The sequence below is a fragment of the Octopus bimaculoides genome, chromosome 9 (genome assembly GCF_046866305.1).
Source record: "Octopus bimaculoides isolate indiv1 chromosome 9, ASM4686630v1, whole genome shotgun sequence".
Taxonomy (NCBI): Eukaryota; Metazoa; Mollusca; class Cephalopoda; order Octopoda; family Octopodidae; genus Octopus; species Octopus bimaculoides.
This window is the reverse complement of record NC_142936.1, coordinates 39,450-51,669: the sequence shown is the minus strand read 5'-3', so window position 1 is coordinate 51,669 and position 12,220 is coordinate 39,450. Positions and strand designations below refer to the sequence as shown.

General features: G+C 38.0%; 1 protein-coding gene across 3 annotated transcripts in view; it reads right to left on the bottom strand.

The window, feature by feature from the left end:
* LOC106868373 (uncharacterized) overlaps positions 1-12,220 on the bottom strand; it is a 38,147-nt gene that overhangs the window by 24,399 nt on the left and 1,528 nt on the right. For all 3 annotated transcript variants that reach the window (XM_089356919.1, XM_089356920.1, XM_089356921.1), the window contains exons 2-4: positions 12,201-12,220; positions 9,283-9,405; positions 4,231-4,295 (exon numbers count right to left, since the gene is read on the bottom strand). The exon at positions 12,201-12,220 is cut by the window's right edge and continues 163 nt beyond it. In XM_089356919.1, coding sequence (XP_089213045.1) covers positions 4,231-4,295; positions 9,283-9,405; positions 12,201-12,220 — 208 coding nt within the window. The remainder of the gene's footprint in view (positions 1-4,230; positions 4,296-9,282; positions 9,406-12,200) is intronic.

Below are 12,220 nucleotides of genomic sequence, written 5' to 3'. Positions count from 1 at the left end.
TATACTAAAAGGGAAAAATGCTTCAACTGCACAAACACCCATAACTTTAAAAAGTTGGCTTATGTATATATCCAAAAGTAATATAATTTTCTATCCACACTGTTATTTCAAAGCTGCATTAAATGAAAGCTTTTGAACTTTTATTTGACAAATCAAATCAGAAAGAAATAGCTTCAAAATTTAACATAAAAATAAAACAAGCAAAAAGAAAAAACAAAAATCTGTATCATTATTTAAATATCAAAATTTATAGGAAAAAAATAATAAAGTTATTTTGATGAGAGTCACTCGGGAATTTCTTTTTAATGGAGATACAAAGAATTCATGCACTTCAGAATAGTTTGTCAATTTGAAAAATCAAAATCTGGCTTCCTTCAAGGCACATTGTATATTTTGAGAAAAGATCATGTAGCACGTTGTGGAGATAGTGAAACCCAAAGATTCCAGAATGTCAATATGAAAAGGAGGGGGAAATGTGTTTTTCAAGCAAGAAACTGGTTTTCAACAAAATAGGTTTTTAGAAATAATTGGTATTTATGACACACTTTCCTCATCATTATTGTATGCTGTCCTCAAATTTAGGATTGTAAAGATGCAATCTCTAATTTAAAGGTATTAGGGAGTTTGTTGACAAGTTGATTGCTATATTGGAAAATTTAATAGATTACATTAAAGGTCCCATTTCACTGAATCACTATGTTGTTTAGTTCCCGATCAGCTCTGATCAAGTACACCTATTATTAAAGACCTTTCAGTTGTAACCAACATGCTTTTTCTCATGACATATACTTAATATTACATTATCCAATGTATCCTTTGTTTTTTAAGATGGTAGGACATAGTTTCTAGCAGGTCAAGTGGATCCCTCACTAGTTTAATAAATACATCATTTTATCTTTGATGAACATGGTAGGTTAAATTTTGGTGAGCTAGGTGCATATTTTGATTTCAAGTTGCAGTGATTTTGTTTCACTTAACTGATGGAATAATTAATGAGAGGCTTTTAAGGTAGATAGTGTGTTACCTTCTATGGCATATCCCTGTTATAGCAAACCAAGTTTGGTAATAAATAAGCATTTTCTGTTTTATAAAAAAAGAACCTCATTAAGTTTGTTCCTATGAATATAGAAGTAGCTTGAAATGGAAGCGTTGATAATTTAGAAAATTACTATCGATAGTAATAAATTCCTCCTTGTTGCTAAACTTCCATATAGATGGCAGCATTGAAAAGTTTATGGAATTTATTAAAAGCTTGGTAAGCAATGACTCACAGTTCATGCTTGTTCACAATATTCTGAAACCAGTAAATGTTCGTTAATCAGTTTGGTAAGAATTTGTAAAGTATCTGAGTTCAGCAATTCAGAAAAGTGTCTTAGATTCTGATAGACTAAACTTGTTGGAAGGTTAGAATATATGATTATTGCCTTTCTGTGATTGCCATTGAATACTAAGTTGTGAAGAATGGTTTGATAAAATTTTGGTGAATCGAGATATGAAAGAAAGAAAAGAGAAATAACATCCAAATTTTGTAATAAATTTACTCCAGCATTCACTTAGAATTAATTGATTTTCTTCAGAATCGGAAGAAATGCTTGAACTAGTTAAGCTTTAAAAGTATAAACATTTATTGCAGTAGCTTGAAGATTTGGGGGAACCACAATGAATGAGGAACCACTGAAAAACCTTTACACACCGTGTAGCCAGCAAGCAACCAAAGGTTACCTTCACACTCACAAAAAAAAAAGGAAGGAGGAGCCATCACCAACTGCACCCATATGCAGCATGCAACAAAGTAAGGAACATACCAACTCAACAGCTACGAAAGCTGAAAGAAAAACAATGGATTAGTAATGTTATATCAAAGCTAATGTGATTGTTATCGTTGCCATTTTTCTTGTTGGTGTTATTATCATTAATAATAAAAGAAATCATTATTATTATTATTATTATTATTACTACTATTGTTGTTGTTAATTCTTTTATGTTATAAGAAATTAATATGTATTACTGAATATTAGCCAAAGTTTTAGTAAGAAAGAAATTAATTTCATCATGTCGTAAGGGTTTTTATGGCATTTCAAATGTTAGAATATTTACCATTTTTAGTTACCCTTTGTCATTCGCCAACAGAAAAAAAAAAAAAGCACATAAAACAACACACATCATGGAATTAACTTTCTTTTAATTATTTCTTGCTTCTAGATTCCCCATTTTTAGAATAACTAAAATGTATAAATTTAGTAAAAAATATGTTTTTGATAGTCAAATTATACCCAACTCAAAATGACTGGCTCTATGCCAGCATGGGGTTTTCTGTTTTTTGTTTGGTGAATTGGGGTTTCGAATTGATTGTTTCATTTTTGCCTTTTCCTTTTCCTCCTTTATGCTTGTGTTTGTGTTCCATCCTTCCTTTTCTTGTGGTGAGAACTTTTTTCCTCTGGTTGTCCAATGGGGTGAGGGCTCCTTTCTTTTGTAGGACCACTGGTACAGAGGGGCTTCTAGTTGCTGCTTCCTTGGCTCCACTATCCTTTTCTGCCTGGTCATTCACAGGGGTGAGTAATCCATTCTTTTGAGGAACCTCTGGATCAAAGAGACTTCCAGGTGTTGTTTCCTTTTCATCTTCTCCATCCTTATCAGCCTTTCCACAATAGTTTTTGATTATGACATCCAGGGTGTCAATGTGTGGTCTGATGAGCGTATAGGATTGGAGGAATTCATTCTTCTTCCGCTCCATCTGATCAGTGGTTCTGTGAAAGCCATTGTTTTTCAGTGCAGCAGTGATGATGTTGTTTGGCGGATCGCCACTAGCAATCATCCATGCTCGCAACAGAAGATTTAATTCTTTCTTCTCCCACTTTGGTGCCATCTTCGTTTTTTAAGCCCAGAAAGGGTGTAGAGGATAGAGAGGAGGTGAAAGATAGCGGGAGGTAGAAAAGAAGAAACACAGAGAGGGGAATAGGGAAAGAGAGATGGAGATATGAAGGAAAGAGAGAGGGTGATATGAGGAAGAGAGGGGGTGTGGGGTGTTAGAGAGACAGAGGGAGGAAGAGAAAAAGAGACAGAGTGAGGGAGAGACAGGAAAGGATGAAGGATGTGAGAGAAACGGAGTGAGAAGAGGGGGAAAATGAGAAGTATATGAGGGAGAGGGTGAGGTGACAGGAGGAGAGGAAGATGTGAGATACAAAGGAAAGGAAAGAGAATTGAGAAAAGAGGAAGATATGAAAGCGAGGGAGAGAGATGAGAAAAAGAGTAAGATGTGGAAGAGAGAGAGGGAGAGAGGTAGGTGTAAAGAGATAAAGCGAGGGAGAGAGGTAGGTGTAAAGAGATAAAGCGAGGGAGAGAGGAAGTGGTAGTTATGAAAGAGAGAGTGGGGGCAGGTAACGAAGATGTGTAGGAAAATGAAAAAAAAAAAAAAATATATGCATATACCATCTATATATATATATGTTGGTGCAAGGATTACCTACCTACCTAGTAGAAATGGAAACGAACTGTCTAGGGCATGCAGGCAGCTATTAGCATCACTGTACTCACTATTGGATAACACCAGGTACACCACAGACAGAATGGTTAGTTCCTTGTGATATGAGTCTTAAAAAAATGCTGTTTTGTAATTCAGTATAACTTTAGTTCTAATGCTTCTGATAAACTGAGTTCATTTAACTAAGAGGACCAGAAAGGGAATTCAAACAATATTTATATCCCACTTCAAGTATATAAAGTCAGAAGGCTGAGGTGCCCTTAGAACTGGCTGGTCTCAAGCCATCTCCACTCAGGCTAATCCTCATTTACTACCCTAACAACTAACTACTATTTTGAGTCCTTCCACTCTAAAATTCCAACCCTTGTACACAAAGGGACACTGAAAAAAAAAAAACCCTGGAAAATCCTTTGAGCAAAGGTGTTGCAATTTTACAGTGACAGCCAAAAAGGCAAATGTGAAAGTATATATAGAAATAAAATTGGTATATTAATGTCATAAATGTATAAATATGCACAAAAACAAGCAAAGTTTCTTGATGTTAAAATATTCCATTGTGATTAGGACCAGAAAGAAATAATTAGATTGAAAAGTTAATTGTTTGAAGAAAGATAGAAAGAAAAGAAAGTACGTTACAATTTTTGTAAAATTGACAACTGTCTAAAGGGCTGTTGGAATATCTCAAAGATTTAGACTGAAAGGATGAATAAATGACACAGAAATAATTCATTAACTGTCATAGTACTTACTCAGTGTTAGGTGAAGAAATAATTAATTCTTTTGCTTTCCTCTCCTCATCTTCACGTTTTCTTTCCTGGGGAAGAAAAAAATAAAAAATTAGATCATCAATTTTCCCCCATTCTGCTAATTGTTGAAAAGGCCTGTAATGTAACAACTTCCTTTGTAGAACTTTAATTATTGTTAGGGTTTTAAAGACTAATTGCCCTTTATAGAGCAAACCAAAAGTATGTTTATCTGAGTAGTAACATTACAGAATTTACAGTCTTAGATAGAAGGCCTTCTTCATTAAATCTCAACTAAATTAAAAGATATAATTTTATGTCTGAACATATTTCAGACAGAAAATTATAACTACCTATCATCAGAATGAGTTTTTAACAACATAAAATTAAGATACTGAAGGAACACCAGCAGAAAGATCACATTACCAGTACATAGATACTTTATATTCATGCATTATTTCACTAATTGGATCATATAGTGAAAAGACATCTAATTTCAGAGATAAAGTCATTCAAGGAAAAATACAGATATCCATTAGATATCTCACTGTGTATAGATGGTCTGGTGAGTGATATATCTTTAAAATTATCATCTGTTCTATCAGTATATTTAAAAACATGAAATACTTAATGAATAAGAATCAATTGCTGAACAGTATAAAAGAATAGAGAACAATTTTATTGCCTATCCTTTCAAATAGAGAATAAACTCAAAGAAGTAAAAGATTCTGGCTTTAGTTCCACTCTTTGATGTATTGACTTCAAATCCTACCAGACATGCTTTTCACCATTCCAGTACAGATAAAATAAATACCATATTATAGTAGGGTACCAATTAAATTCACTGTACTTCACTCCAACAAAAGTTGAAAGTAAGGGGTGAAACTTTTTTCTATGAGGTGGAAAATCTGTCAGAATAATGCTTGTCATTTCGGCTGTGTTTTAGGAGGAATGGATAAAAAACAGAAAAGGTGGGAAGTATATGTCTACCTTATCAGAAACCTATTTTGTTAAAGAATTTTGACTAAAACTCTTCTGATGATGTTCATGAATAAATGTAACTTAAGTTACATGGAATATTATGGCTTAAGTGTGGGTCAAACAAAGTACAAGTTAAATAGGAACTTTATCATTTCTTCAACCATTTCTCCATTTTTGAAGACTGCAAAACAAACACAATAGAGAAAACTAGACTTTTGAAATGAGGATCACACTGAACAAACAGTTCTGTCAGATTGTAGATTTCAGGTTCTTAGACAGACATTAACATCATGTTCATGATAATCAAACTCAATATTATTTATACAATTAAGAGCCCTATCTACTCGCTGGTGGTAACCCGCCCTCCCACCCCCTCCACCGGAAGTTCATTCCTCTGTCATCCTGTCAACCTTGGCTGTCTCCCGGAACCCATCTAGTGGCCTTGGCCATCCTCTCCCCTACCTTTGGGTAGCGCATTAAGTTTGAGAAATGTTTGCAGGTTGTAGGTACTGTTTTGCTTATGAATTCTTCCAATTGCAAGTTTTCTTTTCAGGTACACGACACTGCTTTTCCCCTTCCCAGGCTACAGGCCCACACCCCCAACACTCATACTGTTAGGATTGGCACTCTCAACGTCGGCACGCTGAAAGGTAGATCTGGTGAAATTGTTGAGATGCTTGAACAGAGACGCGTAGATATGTGCTGCATCCAGGAAGTAAGATGGAGAGGAGGTTCTGCGAGGTTCCTCACAGGCAAAGAACACAGGTACAAGATTTTCTGGGCAGGGAACACTGACGGGGTCGGGGGCGTAGGAATACTTCTAGCGGAGAAATGGGTGGATAAGGTAATCGAGGTTGTTAGAGTAAGTGACAGAGTACTTAAGATCAGACTAGTGCTTCATCATAGATTAGCTACTGTCATCTCAGCCTATGCACCTCAACCAGGGCTACCAGATAGTCTGAAAGACCAATTCTATGACACCCTCTTGCAAACTACCTCGTCGACGAGTGACAGGGACCTTCTCTTTGTGGCTGGAGACTTCAACGGTCATGTTGGACATCGTGCTGGAGGCTTCCATGGCATACATGGAGGCTATGGCTTCGGTTCCCGCAACAAGGAGGGAACCAGACTGCTGGAGTTCTGTGATGCAACCGATCTTATGGTCTGCAATACCAACTTCAGGAAACCTGCCAGTCACCTAGTCACCTACCGCTCCGGCAGACACTCTAGCCAAATCGACTACATCCTCGCCAGAAATAGGGAAAGAAGGCGGCTTATAAATGCCAAAACCTACCCTGGCGAAGAATGTACCCCACAACATAGATTAGTAGTTAGCGACTTTGGGATCAAGGCAAAATGGGTGCCCAGAATTGGACAGGCTTGGAGGAGAAGGGTGAGGAAGCTTAAAGACCCTGCAAACGGACAGAGACTTAGAGACAAGTTACTTGAAGCATTTAACGAAATAGAAGGGGATATAGCATCATACAACGTGGAAGACAATTGGAGATTTCTGCGGGACAACCTGTTGAAAGCCACCGACCAGATTTGTGGGTGGTGTAAGGCCCCCTCCCGACCTAGAGTAACGTGGTGGTGGAACAAGGAGGTAGACAGGGCTATTAGACAAAAGAAACAGGCTTGGAAGGACTGGAAGAACGGTGGTAGCAGGGAATTGTACCAATGTGCCAGAAGGGAGGCTAGGCGACAGGTTTATTTAGCCAGAGGGGAAGCAGATAAGGAAAGATTTGCCAATGTTCTGCGCCGTGAGGACCAAAGACTCGAGGTATTTCGTGTTGCAAGACAGTGTAGGAGAGAGAATAGTGATGTTGTAGGAGAGAAATGTGTTCGCATGGATGATGGTACGCTTGCATTAAATGAGGATGCAAAGAAAGAGGTCTGGAGATGCCACTACGATAGATTGCTTAATAAAGAGAATGAATGGGAGAAAGAGAGCCTGCCGTATGTCGACCCAATAGAGGGACCAGCTATCCGAGTTGATAGTACCAGGGTAGATAAAGCAATTAAGAGTATGAAGACCGGGAAAGCCCCCGGCCCATCAGGAATCACTGCAGAGATGCTCAAAATATCTGGCAGTGTTGGCTATAGCCTAGTCACCCGTATTACGAACCAGGTGATACACGAAGGAGTCATACCCAATGACTGGTGTAGCAGCATCATAGTCAACTGCTACAAAGGTAAAGGTGACGCTTTAGATACAAATAATTACAGAGGCATCAAGCTGTTAGATCAGGTTATGAAAGTTACAGAGAGGGTCATAGCCCAACTAATTAGGGAGCGAATCAATCTAGATGAGATGCAGTTTGGGTTCGTGCCAGGTAAAAGCACTACTGATGCCTTATTTCTAGTGAGACAGTTGCAGGAGAAATACCTAGCTAAGGATAAACCTCTGTACCTGGCTTTCGTTGACATGGAGAAAGCCTTTGACAGGGTCCCCCGATCCCTTATCTGGTGGTCAATGAGGAAACTTGGGATAGAAGAATGGTTAGTGAGAGCTGTGCGAGCCATGTACAGAGATGCTGCCAGTAAGGTGAGGGTTGGAAATGAGTACAGCAATGAATTCCGGGTAGAGGTAGGGGTCCACCAAGGTTCCGTCCTCAGCCCCCTCTTATTTACCATAGTCCTCCAGGCAATCACAGAGGAGTTCAAGACAGGTTGCCCCTGGGAGCTCCTCTATGCTGATGACCTTGCCCTAATTGCGGAGTCACTATCAGAACTAGAGGAGAAGTTTCAGGTGTGGAAGCAAGGTCTAGAATTGAAGGGCCTTAGAGTCAACCTAGCTAAAACCAAAATCCTAATTAGTAGGAAGGTAGATAAAACACAAACCCCTTCAGGTAGATGGCCCTGCTCAGTATGTAGAAAAGGAGTAGGTAGTAACTCTATAAGATGTACCCGGTGCAAGCTATGGACACATAAGAGGTGCAGCAACATCAAAGGCAGGTTAACTAGCAAGTTAGTTTTTGTTTGTGGCAGATGTTCAGGTGCAATAAAGACTGCAAACAAACAGGAAACAACTTCTATCTCATTCCAGGGTGAAAAACTAGAGGTAGTCGATAGCTTCCGCTATCTGGGCGACCAAGTTAGTAGTGGGGGTGGGTGCGCTGAAAGTGTAGCTGCTAGAATAAGAATAGCCTGGGCAAAGTTTAGAGAGCTCTTACCCCTGCTGGCGACAAAGGGACTCTCACTCAGAGTAAAAGGCAGACTGTATGACGCATGCGTACGAACAACCATGCTACATGGCAGTGAAACATGGGCTGTAACTGCTGAGGACATACGTAAGCTCGCAAGGAATGAAGCCAGTATGCTCCATTGGATGTGTAATGTCAATGTGAATACCCGTCAGAGTGTAAGTATCTTGAGAGAAAAGCTGAACATTAGAAGCATCAGTTGTGGCGTGCAAGAGAGACGATTGCGCTGGTATGGACATGTGAAGAGAATGGATGAGGATAGCTGCGTGAAAAAGTGCCACACCCTAACAGTTGAGGGAACCCGTGGAAGAGGTAGGCCCAGGAAGACCTGGGCTGAGGTGGTGAGGCAAGACCTTCGTACATTGGGCCTCACCGAGGCGATGACTACTGACCGAGACCTTTGGAAATGTGCTGTGCGTGAGAAGACCCGGCAAGCCAAGTAAGATCGTTGCCAGTGCCCCTGGACTGGTTCTTGTGCGGGTGGCACATGAGATGCACCATTTTGAGCGTGGCCGTTGCCAGTACTGCCTGACTGGCTCCTGTAGGATTTTCGAGCGAGATCGTTGCCAGTGCCCCTGGACTGGCTTGTGCGGGTGGCACATAAAAGACACCATTTCGAGCATGGCCGTTTTCGTGCGGGTGACACGTAAAAGCACCCACTACACTCTCTGAGTGGTTGGCGTTAGGAAGGGCATCCAGCTGTAGAAACTCTGCCAAATCAGACTGGAGCCTGGTGTTGCCATCCGGTTTCACCAGTCCTCAGTCAAATCGTCCAACCCATGCTAGCATAGAAAGCGGACGTTAAACGATGACATCTTTCTAAGTTAAAAAAAAAAAAAAATTTCGAAACCCCAAATATTTTTCTTTTACTGACCTCTAAGATTCGTTCTTGTTCCTTTCGTCGAATTTCATTGAGTCGATCCTTATCTTTTCGGTTTTCTGATTGCATTTGATCCTGTTGGTCTTTTAAGTGCTTTTCAGCCATAGCATCTTCAATCTATAATGACAAAGATTTTAAACCTATCTTAATAAGTTTAGAAAGTAAAGGTAAAATGTGTTATCAGTGTTTTCGAGATATCAATGTTTTGATGTATTTAATCACAAAGCAGTTATATTCCTTTCGTATGGTACAATGCTATTCGTGGCAGCTGATGATACGTCTCTTAAATTGATTAAAGGATACTATATTCTCTGGAACAATCTCAAACTTGCAACAGTTTAATCAGTTTAAAAGTTATTAATTACTGAATCAAAATAAACAAAATAGCTACATCAAACAAATTTAAGACTGCAACAAAGTGCCCTTAATGTGGCAAGTTTAAGCTAAGACTAGAGAGATTCAAGTATTTCTTAAAAACTATCAACCCTGACCTTAATCCTAAGAAGATACAACTTTTATTAATAGAGAGAATGATAGATAGATAGATAGATAGATAGAGAGAGAATAATAGACAGATAGATAGATAGAATGCTAGATAGAGAGATAGAGAGAATGATAGAGAGATAGATAGAGAGAATGGTAGATAGATAGATAGATAGATAGATAGATAAAGAGAGATTATCATTTATATTAATTTACCAACAACCTGAAGACATCTTTAAGCAAAAAAACTAAACTGGTTACAAGCAAAGAGCACTGAACAAGCTGTTCATAGGATTTAAGTTCCTATCTATTACAGATGTTTTGTTTCACCTCCAGAGGTAGAATCTAGGAAAGTTGTTAGACTTGTATACATTCAGGGAGAGTTCATTTTAAGTGTAACGTTAGTGAATCTACAACTAAGCAGAAGTAATATTTGAAGAAATTTCCCCAAGCTAACTCCATTAGGAATATTTTCCCTTTAAGCACTTATCTATTTTATCAAAGAAGTTGTCCAAACCATTTTTAAAGAGATCATCTATACCCCTGAGCAACAATATGCTGATTGAGGAAACAATGGAGGACACAGGACGTGTTTTACATAGCTCTGACCAACCAATAACTCAACAAACAGATCTCAACTCAGAATAGCTGAAATTTTATTTCCAATCTCAGACCCTCCAAAATTTATGATTCTATAATCATTTTGCAATCATCAGAAGATACAGTTCACTCAATGGAAACTTACATAAATTTCATAAACTCAAAAAAATTTTCAAGTTTAACTTTAAAACTAGACTTGTGAATATGCTGTTAATTTCTCTTTATTTGTTTCAAAGATACAACTAATTCCTCCAAACCTCTATTAAATACATTGAATCCACACACACACTCACTCATATATATACCCATGCATTTTTATTTTATTTCTACATATACCAACAATAAAATCTCTTATGGTGGGATTGGAAAGGAATTCTGTACTATGAGCTTCTCCCAAGTAAGCAGACAATTAATTCTGAGAAATACTGCACACAACTGGACGAGTTAAAAGCACCAATAAAAGAGAAACGTCTAGAATTAGCCAAAAGGAAGGGTGTTGTTTTCCAACATGATGATGCAAGACCACACATTTCTTTGGGAACCAGACAAAAATTGCTGCAGCTCGACTGGGATGTGTTACCCCACCCTCCATATTCACCAGATATTGCTCCTTTAGATTTCCACTTATTCAGGTCTCTGCAGAATAGTCTTAATGGTAAAAATTTCAATTCCTTGGATGACGTAAAAAGATACCTTGATGAATTCTTTGCCATGAAACTACCTCAATTCTGGGAAGAGGGTATTTTCAAGTTAAAGGAAAGATGGAGATGCATTGTGCAACAAAATGGTTCATATTTGGTTGATTAAAAATGTAATGGCAAGTATTTATTGACCTTTTTCTTTCCTTTAAAAATCGGCACAAACTTTCTGGACAACCCAATAGTACACCTAAGCACTGAATACAACAATTTCTTTCATATTCTCTCTCTCTCTCATTTGGGGTCTGAAAGCTATTAGAGTAAAGCTGAAGAATCATGATCTACTTTTACATAGTTAACAACATCTATCATGTCTGGCAGCTGTCTTTCCTCTGTCTCAAACATCAGACCAGTTTTTATGGGCTACCCTCTGGCAAGGCATAGCATCCATTCAGCCATGCTACTAGGGATACTGCAGCACGGTAGATTGTGAAGAGGTCGCAGAAGAGCACAACCAAGCCAACAATGCTTCTTACATTGATGCTGGGCAGATAGAACAGTGGTTCCCAACCTGGGGTCTGCAAAGGTAGTACTAGGAGTAGTATTGTGGGTCCATGAACTAAATTCAGAATTTCATATATATATATATATATATATATATATATATATATATATATATATATATATATATATATATAAGGATAAGCATATTAAAAGGGAGCCATTGGAAAACTCATTTAAATAAAAAGTTTGGGAACCACTGTCCTAGAAGATCAACAGTTGGGATCACCAATCTCTATCAAGAGAGTAACTGCAACACATCCATAGGAGTGGTGGCCATGGTTGTGTGATCAGCTAATGAAAGATTCATTATGACTGAAGCTCCGAATTCAAATTCATAATAATGGAATTGGATGGCAACATAGAGCCATGGGAATCTGTGTAAGCAGTACAAGATGATGATGGTTTTTATCACTCTCAAATTTATAACAAACAGATACCAGTTTTCAATATTACAATTCATACAAATAAATCATACTGGAATTCTTATGCTACATCCTTCAGAAAATGCTGTTTATACGAAGATTGATAAAATTGATAGAAATACTCAGTAAAAGATAATATTTTTTAAACTTTGATCAAGAAGGGAAGAAGAAAAAGTAATAATGTTATGAAGGCAGAGTATCAAACCTTGATTTTTTTAAGGAGTG